The 14,595-nt window shown below is 41.6% G+C and overlaps 2 protein-coding genes across 2 annotated transcripts in view; one reads left to right on the top strand and one right to left on the bottom strand.

The window, feature by feature from the left end:
- Positions 1-14,595, top strand: part of LOC118419364 (phosphorylase b kinase regulatory subunit alpha, liver isoform-like) — a 56,098-nt gene that overhangs the window by 30,470 nt on the left and 11,033 nt on the right. Inside the window, exons 23-25 of the mRNA XM_035825726.1 lie at positions 6-1,838; positions 2,166-2,328; positions 4,910-5,068. Coding sequence (XP_035681619.1) covers positions 6-1,838; positions 2,166-2,328; positions 4,910-5,068 — 2,155 coding nt within the window. The remainder of the gene's footprint in view (positions 1-5; positions 1,839-2,165; positions 2,329-4,909; positions 5,069-14,595) is intronic.
- Positions 5,075-13,041, bottom strand: LOC118418939 (tetratricopeptide repeat protein 28-like). Its single transcript, XM_035825081.1, has 5 exons — positions 12,905-13,041; positions 12,693-12,784; positions 12,447-12,524; positions 11,503-11,615; positions 5,075-9,678 (listed from the first exon to the last, which is right to left on the bottom strand). The coding sequence occupies exons 1-5, from the start codon at positions 13,004-13,006 to the stop codon at positions 6,110-6,112; spliced, it is 3,954 nt and encodes a 1,317-aa protein (XP_035680974.1). The 5' UTR covers positions 13,007-13,041; the 3' UTR covers positions 5,075-6,109.

The raw sequence follows: 14,595 nt of genomic DNA, 5'->3' as shown, positions 1-14,595 counted from the left end.
ACCAGGTCAGATGGGCCACAAGAAAAGCGGGTCAAAACATATGAAAAGGAGAAAGCGAGAAACATCAAAGGCAATGCCAAAATCTTCTGGAAATATGTAAACTCAAAATCCAAAGTGCGCCAAGGCATTCCAGACTTGGAAGATGGATCCTCAGTGGCACAATCTGATACAGAAAAAGCTGAGTTACTCAACAAGTTTTTTGTAAGCACCTTTACTAAGGAAGACCTACAACACATCCCAATACCAACTGAAAGACACTACAATGAAGAGATAACTGACATTGACATTTGTTTCGAGGAGGTCCAACAAAGATTGAAAAACCTCAACCCAAACAAGGCAATGGGGCCCGACAACGTACACCCTAGAGTGTTAAAGGAATTGGCGGACACCCTGGCGGTTCCACTGCAGATTCTCTATGTCAAGACTGTACAAGAAGGCAAACTCCCCGATGCCTGGAAAACCGCTAATGTCACGCCAATCTACAAAAAAGGTTGTAAGAAATCACCCGGTAACTACCGCCCGGTTAGCCTGACCTCAGTAGTAGGAAAAATTCTGGAAGGGTTGATTAGAGATGCCATTGTCAAGCATATGAAGGTAAACAATCTCTTTACACCACACCAACATGGCTTCTTGCCAGGAAGATCTACTACCACTCAGATGTTGGAGTGCTTAGACGAGTGGACAGAGTGGCTTGACCGAGGAACACCCGTTGACGCGGTCTATCTCGACTTCCGCAAGGCTTTTGATTCAGTACCAATTAAGAGACTATTAGCCAAAATACAAAGCTACGGGATCACGGGAAACCTTTTAAATTGGATTGAATCTTTTTTGTCAGGACGGAGACAGAGAGTCTGTGTCAATGGGGAAAAATCAGAATGGGCCGAAGTAACAAGCGGAGTTCCCCAGGGGAGCGTCCTGGGTCCGGTGCTCTTCACTATATTTGTCAACGACATGCCGGAAATTGTGCAGAGTAAGCTGAAGCTCTTTGCAGACGACACTAAGTTATATAGATCAGTAGTACAAAGGGAAGAATGCAACAAATTGCAGAGGGACCTTCAAGTACTTCAGGACTGGGCAATAAAATGGCAGTTGAGCTTTCATCCCATGAAATGTACAGTAATAAGACTGGGAAAAGGACACCCTGACTACACATACTCAATGTTGGATAATGAGACTCGTACCCTACTGGAATTTACACAACAGGAAAAGGACTTGGGTATCACTGTGGACAAGGAGCTGAGTTTCAGCAAACATATATCCAACATTTGTAATAAGGCAAATCAGATCGCAGGTCTCATATGGAGGACTTTTGCCTATGTAGATAAGGAGGTGTTCTTACTCCTATATAAGTCGCTCATTCGTCCCCAGCTGGAGTATGGGGCTCCTGCATGGTCCCCCTACACATGGAAGCTGGCCCTGGATCTAGAAAGGGTACAGAAGAGAGCAACGAAGAGAGTTCCCGGCCTTAGAAGTCTACCCTATGAAGAGAGACTGAAGGCTCTAAACTTACCTACACTGGTCTATAGGAGACTTAGGGGGGACCTGATAAACACCTACAAGTTCCTACATGGGATATACGACACTTCATGTCCGTTTGAGTTAAATACGAGCACAAGAACAAGGGGTCACTGCCTCCGGATTAAGAGACAAGCGTCGAAAAGTAACAGAAGATCACACTTCTTCTGCATCAGAGTTGTCTCATGGTGGAACAATCTACCAGAGCCGGTGGTGACATCCCCAAGTGTAAACTGCTTTAAGGAAAGACTAGGCAACCACATGAAGAAACACAGCGTGTATTACATCTTTAGAGCTCTGGACGATCCGCAATTACCTGGGATGTCAGTGACTTAGAAAGGAAAGAGCGGCCTAAACTGGAACTGCAGTTCCTACCTGAGCCTGAAGAACTCTACTCTACTCTACTCTACTCTAATGCATTGAACCTTTTGGATGGGGACATAGACTGGCCCTGTGTACTGGTCAGCTGCAGGCATTAGCCTGAAGCATCAAACCGCTTCACATGGAACCCAACATGTCATGAAGACATTGGGGTGACCCATTGTGCTTGTCGGAGAATCCAGACGAGTATTACACTGCTACTAGTACAGCTGCATTACACTACTACTATTGAAAAGCAGTCTGATTTGAGTTTGACCTCTTTTTACCTTTCCCAGGGGTCCAGACTGGGACACCAAGATCAACATGAGAGAGGGTGTGACTGTGGTGATGCTGGTGGGAGAGCTGTACGAGAAGGCGGGGCAGCTCAAGCAGTGGTCCATCGTGCGCCACATGGCAGGCATGCTGAAGAAAAGGGTGGAAGACTTGGCACAGGTTAGTTTGTGCTGATTTAGTCCTTTTTATTACTGATGATGGCAAGTTTTTAACTTTCTAGAATAACACTCAAGATAGTACGTATTAGAAATATTGGTCAGTTTGGCAATGTTACAAACATTTTTTCTGTTTCTCATGATTTCTTGATATCCTCATTTGAAAATGAATGCTTTTATCCATTGGAAGGAAGCATTTTAGATTTGTGACAATGTTTCAAATTACACATGACATTGTACATGTACATGTACATTCTATGTCCACACAATCTAGCAGCAAGGCTGAACATTCTATAAATGAAACAATTCCTGTGGTTGTTCGTTGTTATGCTTCTACATACCACATTGGGATGTCAGTACACAGAAGATGTTTATGTTCACTGTAGTACTTAATAGTTGATTATTGTAACAGTTTTCATTGACAAGCAAAACAGATTCATGGTACATGTGTTATTTGAATCACCACATTTAAACTTCATCAGTGTGTTATGCCATTATATAAGAAAAGCTACCTTGACAGAAGTGTGACTGTTGAAATCATACCAATCTTCTTCAATTTTGAATCATGCTTTCCATTTTCCATTATTCAATCTATCTGTCACCCAACAGAGACCGATCTTTCAGCTGCAGATTTACCTCTCAGATTTTCCATTGACAAAATAATCATCAAATAAATGTTTTTGTGAAAAAAGTCTGTTATTCGTGTAAGTTTGTACTGTATCTTTCAACTGCAAATTTGACTAAATGATTGTCAAATAATTTGTTGTGAAAAAAAAGTCTGTTATACATGTAAGTTTGTACTGTTACTTAGAGTGTGCTTTTTTTGTTGATCTGCTGTGTAGAGTATGTGTGGCACTGGCATCTACATGGGCCACTATGAAAAAATATATCACAGTAACGACTGTCCCATTTAACTATACTAGCTACAAATGTGATATAAGCTTTAGAACAACCAGAACAAAAGACAGCCTTTCACAAGTCTACCTGCATCCCCCTGACACACCCACACCCCTAGGCTATAACAGACTTGCTGGTGAGACAGAGACAGCTGACCGTAGGGATGCCGAGGCTGGAAAACCCCATGTTCACCCCATGTTCACCCAGGAGGCACTCAATCATTGGCTCGCCATTGGAGTGCCACAGTCATGGCTTTTTGGTGAACTTTTTTTTTTCTTTTTCAATCATCCTTTTTTCATGAATTCTACACATCTTCAACCTTGTGTGTTGTTCTATTTTTCCTGCTGTCTGTGATCGAGTGTGGATCTATGATATATTAACCCATTCTGTGAAACAGTTTACTTCTACAGTCATTGGAACGTTTTGAAAACAATATTTTGGGTCACAAAAATGTTAGAGCAATTGTGTATCGGGATCAGATCATGATCATGTAGTCTTATCTTTAAACAATCCCAACGGAATCCTTTTATGTCTGTTGTCATGTGTGGTTCTTTCCCTTCCGGACAATTTACATGTCTTTGAAAGTTTCATATTCTTCAATATGCATAGTAGGGTACAGTATTTTTAGGGATTTTGTAGTTTGTGATTCTAGTGTGTATTTCTTTGTTCCACCTTTCATGTGTGTGTGTGTGTCTATGCATTCCCATATCATTGAACAAGTAGATATTTGTTGAATACAAATAAAGCTGTTTACAATTAGATTGCTGTACTTTTTAAGATGGTCACACTGTTATTATTTTACCATCTCTTAAATCAGAATGATGAAAATTCTAAACTTTAGTAACGGACTAGCCCCTTGATAATCTGTTAGTGCGCCTATGTGGGCAGGTGCCTAGAGAGCCATGTTTTAATGCATTGTCAAGAATAAGTATTCGCACTTTCAATCATTCATTCAATCACTCTTCTATTCATCCATTCCCATGACTGAATAGAATACCTGGACCCCAAACATAATGATTGTGTCTCTAATAGAGCTGCCAAGCTGCATCTGACTCTATAGATTATGATATCATGCATGTCTGTCATGCTGTCATGCTTTGTTTAAATGGACATGTACATTTATATGGAGGAGACCATAGAATGATTCCACAAAGTCATGAATAAATGATTTGCCACTGAATGGCATTGTCTTAGATAATAATGTTGGATCCATCAGTTCTTCATTTTTGCACTTCATGAATCTTTATTATTGTACATTTTATGCACCAATCCTTTCAAAATCATGCATATCAAAAGTAATTGACATTCATCCTCAGGTTAATTGTACTCCACTTTGGATGAGACTCTGTAGAGTTAACCACCAAATTAGAATCATTGTATATGTTCATGATTTTTTTTAGTCTATAAAGTGTCAGGTCATCAAGCAATAAAGAGAACAGAGCTGTGAAGTAGAGGTAATCACCAAATCAGAATCATAACATTGCAAATGTCAATGATATTATTAGTCCTAATAAAATCTATTGTCATGTCTTCAGGTAGAAAAAGAGAACAGCACTGTGAAGTCAGGCCTTTGCTTAGCATTTTTGTGGGCAAGATCTCAGGGGCAAAGCCTTTTTACCTCATTTCCTGAGCACATACATGATTTAGTGGGTTTCTGGTGGGTTTGATTTTGATTTCCCATCCTGTAGGCTGCCACAGACCTGTTAGTGCGACAGAAGCAGTTGTCAGTGGGCCTGCCCCCCCAGCCCAGGGAGAGGACCATCACGCACCCCCTCCCCCCTGAGGAACTGGCCAAGATGATCTACGACTCCTGTGGAGAAGACAGCAGCACAGCTGTGCTTACACAGGTGAGGGATTCTTGTGAATCTTTGTGTAGGGACAGATGTTGTTTTTAACCTCCTTGGGGGTGGGTAAAATTCATTTAAAAGCACAGTTATGCTTGCACACACAAACCTTTTGTACATCTTCATACAGACACCATGATTGTACACCTGTGTGCACACATAAATGTACACTAGTCAGTAAATGTTGTTTTTAACATTCTTGGGGGTGGGTAGCACAGTTATGGTTGCAAACACATACCTTTTGTACATCTTTGCACAGACACCATGATTATACATTTGCACACATACATGTAAATACATGTACATGTACACATTAACACTCAAATCTCGCACGCACACATGTAAACAACATGCTTAATATATATATAAACACAGACACATGCAAACTCAAACACAAACTGGTTTTGGAATTCATCAAGCTTTGATACAAAGTAGTTGACCCCAAAAGACCAAATTTTAGAATGCATTCTCAGGAAGGACAAAGAACATAATATTCATACATGTAGAACATGGTCTGTCTTAATCTGTCACCACTTCCTGGTCCGTCCCTGATAAGGTCATAGAACATGATTGTATTTCTGATCTCAGTAAGGCTCCTGGAGGCTAACTTCTGTTTTACTTGATAATCTACTTCGAATGAGTGTTTACAACAACACTGGCTAGTTAAAATTAGGAGAAATATGTCATACATGTACATCATTACAAATGCATCCTGTATAAATATTAATGAAGGTTAGACATCTAGGTAATAAGATATGCCATATAATAGTTACTCAAGCTGCTGGATTTGGTTTTGGAAATGGTAAAGACGTTTCAGAATTTGATGCATCCTGTTAAAAGTTCTACATTGCAGATTACGTCATATGTAGCCAAGGCCTCTGGGCAGAGATTTCCTCTTGGCAGAGATTTTCCTTAATGAGAGAGTACCAGAATCTGAAGCCCAAACATCCTTAAATGAAACTGGCAATGTCAGGATGTGGTTTATTCTGACCATGGATATGTTACATCTGCAGTGCCTTTCATGGTAACTGTATGCTTTCCTAATCACTCAGCTTGTGCCATGCTTCCCCCAGGTGAGATGGCACTGACAGGATGTGATGATGTATTACTGCCATAGATACTCCTCTCCATCTGCAGTGCCTGTTTATTGTAGCTGATTGCTTTCCTGTGATCTCCCATATTATGCCAGACTGACCCTAGGTTTTTCAGTACGGTAATGGTGTCAGGATGTGCTGTTGTTTGGCCATAGATACTCTGGACCATCTGCAGTGCCTGTTCTAAGTAGCTGATGGCCTTCTTGTCATCACCCAGATAATGCCAGGCTGACCCTAGGGTGTTGAGTGAGGTGACAATGTCAGCATGTGCTGTACTCTGACCGTAGATACTCCTGTTCATCTGCATTGCCAGTTCACTGTAGCTGATTGCTTTCCCGTGACCACGCATTTTCAACCAGACTGATCCCAGGTTGTTGAGTGAGGTGGCAATGTTAGGATGTGCTTTACTCTGACCCCAGAGCCTCTTGTTCAGCTTAAGTGCCCCCTCATGGTACCTGATTGCTTTTCCGTTATCACCCAGCTTGGACCAGGCTGACCCTAGGTTGTCAAGTGAGGCAGCAATGTAGATACTTACATTGTTCATACTGCCCTTCTTCTCTATTGCCTTTTCAAAGTAGCTAATGGCTTTCCTGTGATCACCCAGTTTGGACCAGGCTGACCCAAGCTTGATCAGTGAGATGGCAATATGAGGATGTGCTGTACTCGGATCATAGATACTATTATTTATCTGTAATGCTTTTTCAAAGTAGTCTATTGCTTTCCTGTCATCACCCAGTTGGTCCCAGGCTGACCCCAGGTTGCTCAGTAAGTCAGCAATGTGAGGATGTGCCATATTCTGACCATGAATACTCCTGAGCATCTCCAGTGCCTGTTCAAAGTAGCTAATGGCTTTCCTGTGATGACCCAAATAGTGCCATGCTGTCCCCAGGTTGTTTAGTGAGGTGGTAATACTAGAATGTGCTGTACTCTGACCATAGATACTCCTGCTCATCTGCAGTGCTTGTTCATGGCAGCTGATTGCTCTCCTATGATCACCCAGCCTGGACCAGGCTGACCCCAGGTTGTTCAGTGAGTTGAATATGTCAGGATGTGCTGTACTCTGGCCATAGATAGTCACCCTCATCTTCAGTGCCCGTTCAAAGTAGCTGATTGCTCTCCTGCAATTGCCCAACTCCAACCAAGCTGACCCCAGGCTATTCAGTGAGTTGGAAATTTCATAATGTGCTGTATGGTGACCATAGGTAATCATCTTCATCTGCAGTGTCAGTTCATGGTAGCTGATGGCTTTCCTGTGATCACCCAGCTTGGACCAGACTGACCCCAGGTTGCTCAGTGAGTGCGCAATGTCAGGATGTGCTGTACTCTGACCATAGGTACTTCTGGCCACCTGCAGTGCCTGTTCAAAATAGCTGATTGCTCTCCTGTAGTCACCCAGCTCTGACCAGGCTGACCCCAGGTTATTTAGTGATGTACAGCACATTGTAGTAAGGTCATAATGTTCTGTATTCTGATCATGGATGCTCCTGCACATCTGCAGTACCTGTTCATAGTAGCTGATTGCTTTCATGTGATTACCCTGTGCAAACCAGGCTGACCCCAGGTTAGTCAGTGAGGCAGCAATGGTAGGATCTGCAGTATTCTGGCCAGAGATAGTCACATTCATCTGCAGTGCCTGTTGAAAGTAATCAATGGCTTTCTTGTGATTACCCAGATAATGCCAGGCTGTTGCCAGGTTGTTGAGTAAGGCAGCAACTTGACTATCTGCTGTATCTTGACCATAGATACTCCTGCATATTTGCAGCGCCTGTTCACTGTAACTGATAGCTTTTTGGTTATCTCCGACCATGAAACATGCCTTTCCCAGAAAGTATAGCATATCTATCCTGCTCTCAGTGTCAGAGTCTGTATCTTCAGGTTTCTTCAGGGCCTCTTCATAGTAGCTGATAGCCAGTCTATATCTGCATACCTCAGTGTACATCTTTCCACGTATTTTCGGAGAATTATTATAGAAATCAGAGAATGAATTGAGACTAATCATCCTCTTTCCAGACAATTTGGACAAAGCACTCTTCAGAGGAAGTGCTGTTTGATAATATCTGAAAAGCTGCTTTTCATTTGTTAGATGGAAAACTGGCTTCAGTGGATGTGTTTGCATGTCATCATTGGTCTGTCTAGATAATTCCTCTTCCTTTAGTACTGTTTCCATTGAAGCCAAAGCTGACAAGTTTTCATTTTGTCCTCCATTTGCAATGTAGGTTCTGAGTCTGAGTTCTGCTGAGATACTGGCAAGCACTGTCAGGTGGTGTGCATTGTTGGCACTGATCACTTCTTGGTTTTCCATTTCTTGTATTGTCTTCCAAACAGTGGTAGGTATGATGCCTGAGGACAGTGCCAAGCAATCCACTGCTAGAGCTGGAAAACGATATACTTCTTTCTTCACATCAATCAGCCTTGCTGTAATTCCTGTATGGTCATATTTTGCATGTATTCCTGTATTGTCATATTTTTTTCTGTTTTCCTCTAGTATTTCCAGTGCCAGTTGTCCAGCCATTTTACCTCCATCGTCTTGCAGTGTCTTCACTGTTATGGCCATGTATGTATCAATCAGATCCTTGTCCCCTGCTATCATACATGGATTTCTCAAGATAGTGGCAAGGTGGTATCCTTCCTTCAGGTATAATGTGACATCCTTTTGTAGAATGGAAACCATGTTTTCTGGGGTGCAGATGAGTTCACTGGGTGGTTCATTCATAGTCCCTTTCCTGCCCAGTGGAGTTTTGCTTGCCTTTGGCATGGAGCCATCAAATGCAAACCCACGTGGTGTAACAGAATCATAGAACCAATCATCCAGTGGATCACCAGAGTAGAAGTCATTGAGAGATTTTATTCCCAAAGCTGGGAGAATGGTTTCTCTCAGGTTGACCACCTTGAGATGGAGATAGTGGGTGAGGTTGCGGAAGTACACCAGACACTCTTCACTTTCTTCCTCTACCAAGATGGCAAACTCTAGGTCTGAGTATGGAGTTACGAGTCCTGTGGCCTGTGAACCCAAACCTATCAGGGCATACTTACAGGGAGGGGGACCCATTACCCCAATACAGTCTTCTACAAGCTGGCTAATAAAATCATTTCTCAGTTGTGCAATTTCCTCAAACAACCGCCTGACAGTCTGAGCTCGTTTTGCCTCAATGTCTTTGACACGTGGGTCATCATCATCATGTACATAGGGATCCAGCTGCTGGTCAATGGTTTCCATCTCCAGCTTGACCTGGTCTCGCATCTTCTTCAGCTGTTCCTTGTGTTTTTTGGTGTCATCTTGGCTCACATTGCAGTGAATGTCTAAGACGCATATTAGAAATGACTTTTCTACTTCTTTAGCCTTTGTTATAATGTTACTGTTAATGATGTCATTATTTGACCTGGCTATTGCTGCGTTGTAGATTGCTACTGCTTTGACAAAGTCTCCCCCGTCTCCTGTCTGCTGACCTCGCTTACTGTAGACATCCCCCAACTTGCACAGGGGCTCCACCTCTCTCTGGTACTGCTGGGCTGTGGGATCTGGGGAGTAAGAACTTGATGTAGGATATGTCTATTCTTTTAGTACCCATGTAATCATGAACTGTACTTGGGCTGTACGTAGTACATTTTCCTGTCCTAAAATCATTCTTATATTACCAGAAGTTTCTTTGTAATCTCACTACCTTTGCCAAAAAGGTAAATGTTTTTAGTTGTGCCAGACAGTGAAGCTGTTATTTGGTGGAATGGTAGAGGTTGCAAAGAGGAAGGTCAAGTTCAATAATGGACCTGTTAGCAGCAAGTTGCCACTCGAACCGCAGGTCACCATAGAACGCGTTATTCTCTGAAATACGGCTTACGCCGGGTCATGGACTGACCCCGCTGCATGGGTGTAAACAACAGCTTATTTTGCAACAAAGACACCTTAGATATACATAATGTTTATACTTTTTCGTATCTACATGATTTGCCCAGCACAGCCAAGTGGATATTCATTGCATTGCAAAAGATCAGCCCCCTCAAAAAAAAGCAATTTTCGGTCTGTGTATTTGTGATTATCTTTTCTCCAGTTGGCCGGGGCACAGTCAGTTTTGTCCACAGTCGGACAGTCCAGTTCCTCACCTTCACATTGATACCAAACTTGAAGGGTAAATTTTAGGAGAAACGGTTTTGCCCCCAAATTAACTGCGAACATGCGCAAATCACAGCGGTGAAGTTTCAGTCTGGTTGTAGCTACCCAAGAACACTTCCCTGCGGACGGACCAAATTTTTATACATTTCGCATTGTGTCACAGACCTCATTTCTTGGTACAAGAATCTGAATGGGTGCGGCTGTCACATGCAATATAATGAGTGGTATGATGATAATCAAACACACATAGACACAGAGTTTTAGTACAAAGTAAGAGTTTTTAAGATTCATCATATTTTGAGTCAATCTATTTCAAACTCCTGGTCCGAACCTGGGTTCGAACGGTGGAACCCAGCTGGTACGTTCCATGTTCGTGCCGCGAGGGTCAGGCCTAATGTTCCAAGCTCAACCAGCATTTGGAAAAGTTGATATAACTAACGGCTCAAGTCTTTCCGTCGCAAATAGATTTCGGGAAACCCACCAAAATAAGACTAACATTATCCAGAAGCCAGAATAAGTAGGATTCATGTGCAAGCGTAATGATGTCAAAACATCATGTCTGAGTTTTGTAAAGCATAGTGAAAGATCAGTGTGTGCAGTTTCTCATTCGAAAAAAGACGCCGAGGAATTTGACATGGCTGTAGTTTTTTGGGGGGCAAAACCGTTTCTCCTAAAATTTACCCTTCAAGTTTGGTATCAATGTGAAGGTGAGGAACTGGACTGTCCGACTGTGGACAAAACTGACTGTGCGCCGGCAAACTGGAGAAAAGATAATCACAAATACACAGACCGAACATTGCTTTGTTCCGGGGGCCACAACGTTGGCTGAACTTTTGCAATGCAATAAATATCCACATGGCTGTGCTGGGCAAATTATAAACATTATGTAGGTTTGAGGTCTTTTTGTTGCACAACAGGCAGTTGTTTATACGCATGCAAGGGGTCAAACCAGGACAAACTGCGTTGCGGCTTATGACCTGTCAAAGAGAAGGCTGCGCAGAACTGATGCGCATAGAGCTCTGCGGTTCGACTGTTGCGTTTCTGCAGAGCTTCAAGTTTGGAGGTCAAATTCTTTGCAAGTACCAGGCTTATAATGTTTTAGTTGTGGATACATTTAGGTCCAGGGGCAGGGAGTAAGTGTACTGTACTATATCTCAATTCAATCATTTCCATATTGAAAAGTTGCATTTTGTGTAACAGCTGCAACATTTACATGTCAATGAGTTTCTCCTTACCTCTGACATGTACCAACTTGAGTGCAGCTGCAAAGTGCTGCTCTGCTGCATCCAGGTCTGCCCTGGCAAGGGATGATTCACCTTCCTTAAGGTGGTCCTTTTGCTGTCTTGAACTGAAAGAAAGCCAATGTCTTATTATGGGTTGGCTTGATTTTAATTACTAGATGAACATGATGACCGTAATACTTTGAAATCATGGCACATCAATGCAATAAATCTGAATTGTGTAATTAAGAATTGGTGGTACACCAGGTTCAGTAGATGCATTAAATGGGTCTGTTTTATGATTGAGCACCATTTGAGTCGAGTCGCGGCTCAGCAAATAAAATCTTCCTTGTCAAATAATCATTTGCGTGGATGTGACTGATCTATCTGTTGTTGCTGTAACAGTTGATTTGATATATATAGTATATGTATATTATATATTATATTATATTCCTGCAAATGCCACCAAAGTTCTAATCCTCTGGGATTCCTTCCATGACGAAGGCAGTCTTGCGATATAAAAGGGACGGAAAGTTTAGAATCTTGGCCTCGCAATCTTTCAATGCATGATTACTGTAAATGCAGAAATGTTCGCGGTGGATTAATTTTCGCGTTTTTCACGGTGGCCACTTTACCGCGAATTTAAAACCACCGCGAACATTTTTTCATGGTAGTAAGAGACTTCAGTGCATGGTGCTACCGCGAAATTAAAACCACCGCGAAAAGTCCTTTTTCCCGCTACCGCGAAATTAAATCCCCGCGAACATTTCTGCATTTACAGTATCAATTTAAAGCTTTTCAGACAATGTTCTGAATACATGATTGAGTCTCTTAAGTTTGCATTATGGTGGCGTTACCGATGTCATTGAATGAATTCTATTATTAACCCTTTTTTAAATCAATAGATATACGTTACACAACAGATAAAGGTCAATTAGTGTGACATGTGTATCACTTACCTGTCTGTGTATTTTTCATCTGATTCAGTACTTGTAATTCCAGTTGTATCTCTGTCCTTTCCTGTATCTGTTGTTTTTCTGCAAACAGCATGATTTTACCATTCATGAAGTCTGGTTGTCATATGAAAGCAATGCATGCACATTGGTACATGTACGATAGTATGAATTTAAACATTTAAACTTATTAATAAGTTTACCTTTTTTTAGTGTGTCAACTTTGTAGAGTATTTATTAGGGTTGTCTCACCTTGGTGTCCCTGGACGAACATTTTGGTTTGGAGCAACATCGGCTGTTGTGGTTTTCCCCGACTGGTGGCCCATGCATGATCTTTTTTCATGCTGCAGAAAGAGAAAAACACATTATGCAACATTTTTTCCTTTTTTTCATATTATTTTGTGGTATGATAACAATGGTCTGACAGGAAAACTGACCAGAAATATGTCAATCAAACTACTCACCTGTATTACAGCTGCCTTGATCTTTTCCATGTACAAGATTCGATGGTTCAGAGTCTGTGTTGTCTCAGGATCCCCGCATCTTGTCCTGGCTTTCTTGTACATAGCTGCCGCCCTGCAGACTTGGCTTATATCAGAGTTTTTCTTCCCTTTTTCAAGGTAGACATCACCAAGTGATTTGAGAATCTCAAGCTCCAGGAACGTATCACCGTTACCAATTGCAGTCACTAACATTTCTGTGTAAGTCTGTTCATAGGTGCTTCTGTCCAATTTGTCACAAATTTCTGCCACCCTTAAGACATTACTGTCAGGAGTACCCCAGTAGTCTGGTGACAACCACTGAAACTGTGGAGTGTACCCCTGCAGCAGTTGTCTGGACAGTTTCTCCATGTAGCCGATACGATGTTCCAGTGTTTGTCCCATGTCTGGATCCTTGCAGCGCAGTAGGCCAGTACCATATAGGGCAGCAGCCTTGTCAAACTCCACTGAATCTTTACTGAGCTTGCCTTTCTGAAGATACAGGTCTCCAAGACTTTTCAGTACTTCTACTTCCGTAGAGAGATCCATTGCGATGATGGCTTCTCTCAGTGCATATGCATAACTGAGTTCTTGGTTACGTGGACTTTTGAGGAACAACTCCAAGTCTTGTAGCTTGTTTGTCAGGCTGATTGTCTTGATTTCAAACATTTTCTTGTTTTCATTCCAATTAGCAACCTTTAAGTTTAACAAAAGGAGAGAAAAATTTGGTAGTTTAGACATGTTAGGACAAATACCTATATTAGTGTGATTAATCGGTTAAATGTTTTTTTAGAAGTAACATTTATAGACTTTCTCACCAGGTAAATCAAAACAGGAATCTGAAAACCTCACTGAAGACTCACAGAAAGAATACCCAATTTGGAGGAAAATCTATGGTCACTTGTAGACATTTTGTGCCAGCCTGGCAGGATGGAACATAGAGGTTAAAGTACATTTTTGTGCATTGTTAATGTAAATGAATATCGTACTATATTCTTCTTCAATGTGGAAAATAGTTATCTGATATCATTAGTCATTTTATTAACAGTAACAAATTTTCTCTTTTGAATAAACGTGGCCTTCATGAACTGTAATGGTTGTAAAAGCAATGTAACATGATTGTATACAGTTCAATCCAAAAGAGGGACAAACATGGTATTGTCTGTGCCCCTGTTAACATGTCTGAATAGCCTAGAACCAACAGTTTTAATCCCCTCTTAGTACGTAGTCTCTGTCAACCGTCAGCATGAAAAAAAAAACTTTTCTAGATCTTACCTGGATGTTTGAAACTACACCGCTGTGAACCTTCCTGGGTTGTAGAGCTTAGTTTGTCGCGACCTGTGTCAGCAAAACTTTTTCCTGTGCCACTGTCGGGACTTTCCATTGCGTCATGCCTACCTTAGCAGTCTTTGTATAATGACCTGATTACTTATTAACTTATATGATAGATACCTTTGGTACCTTTGATCACTGGGTCACTATTATCTACCGGGTAGCTTAACACAATGTAACCTGAATGATAAAGATTTGCGAGCTTGCGACATGATTTTTAGAAATACCAGCCGTCATTATTTTACTTTAGAATTACTTATGTTTAATACTTACTCTACTATGATTTTGTTCACAACCACACGTATATTACATACTGCAATCCCCAACTTCAGAGAGTTGCACTT

Source organism: Branchiostoma floridae, chromosome 7, assembly GCF_000003815.2.
Source record: "Branchiostoma floridae strain S238N-H82 chromosome 7, Bfl_VNyyK, whole genome shotgun sequence".
NCBI lineage: Eukaryota > Metazoa > Chordata > Leptocardii > Amphioxiformes > Branchiostomatidae > Branchiostoma > Branchiostoma floridae.
This window is presented reverse-complemented; position numbering and strand designations above follow the sequence as displayed.

Bases quoted from the DNA above. Each gene is read 5' to 3' on its own strand.
- LOC118418939 (XM_035825081.1), bottom strand. From the start codon at position 13,006: ATGTACAAGAAAGCCAGGACAAGATGCGGGGATCCTGAGACAACACAG. The intron at 11,616-12,446 runs GTAAGTGATACA...GCTTTCTTTCAG, and splicing joins GATGAAAAATACACAGACAG to TTCAAGACAGCAAAAGGACC. The intron at 9,679-11,502 runs GTAAGGAGAAAC...CTTACTCCCCAG, and splicing joins CAAGTTGGTACATGTCAGAG to ATCCCACAGCCCAGCAGTAC.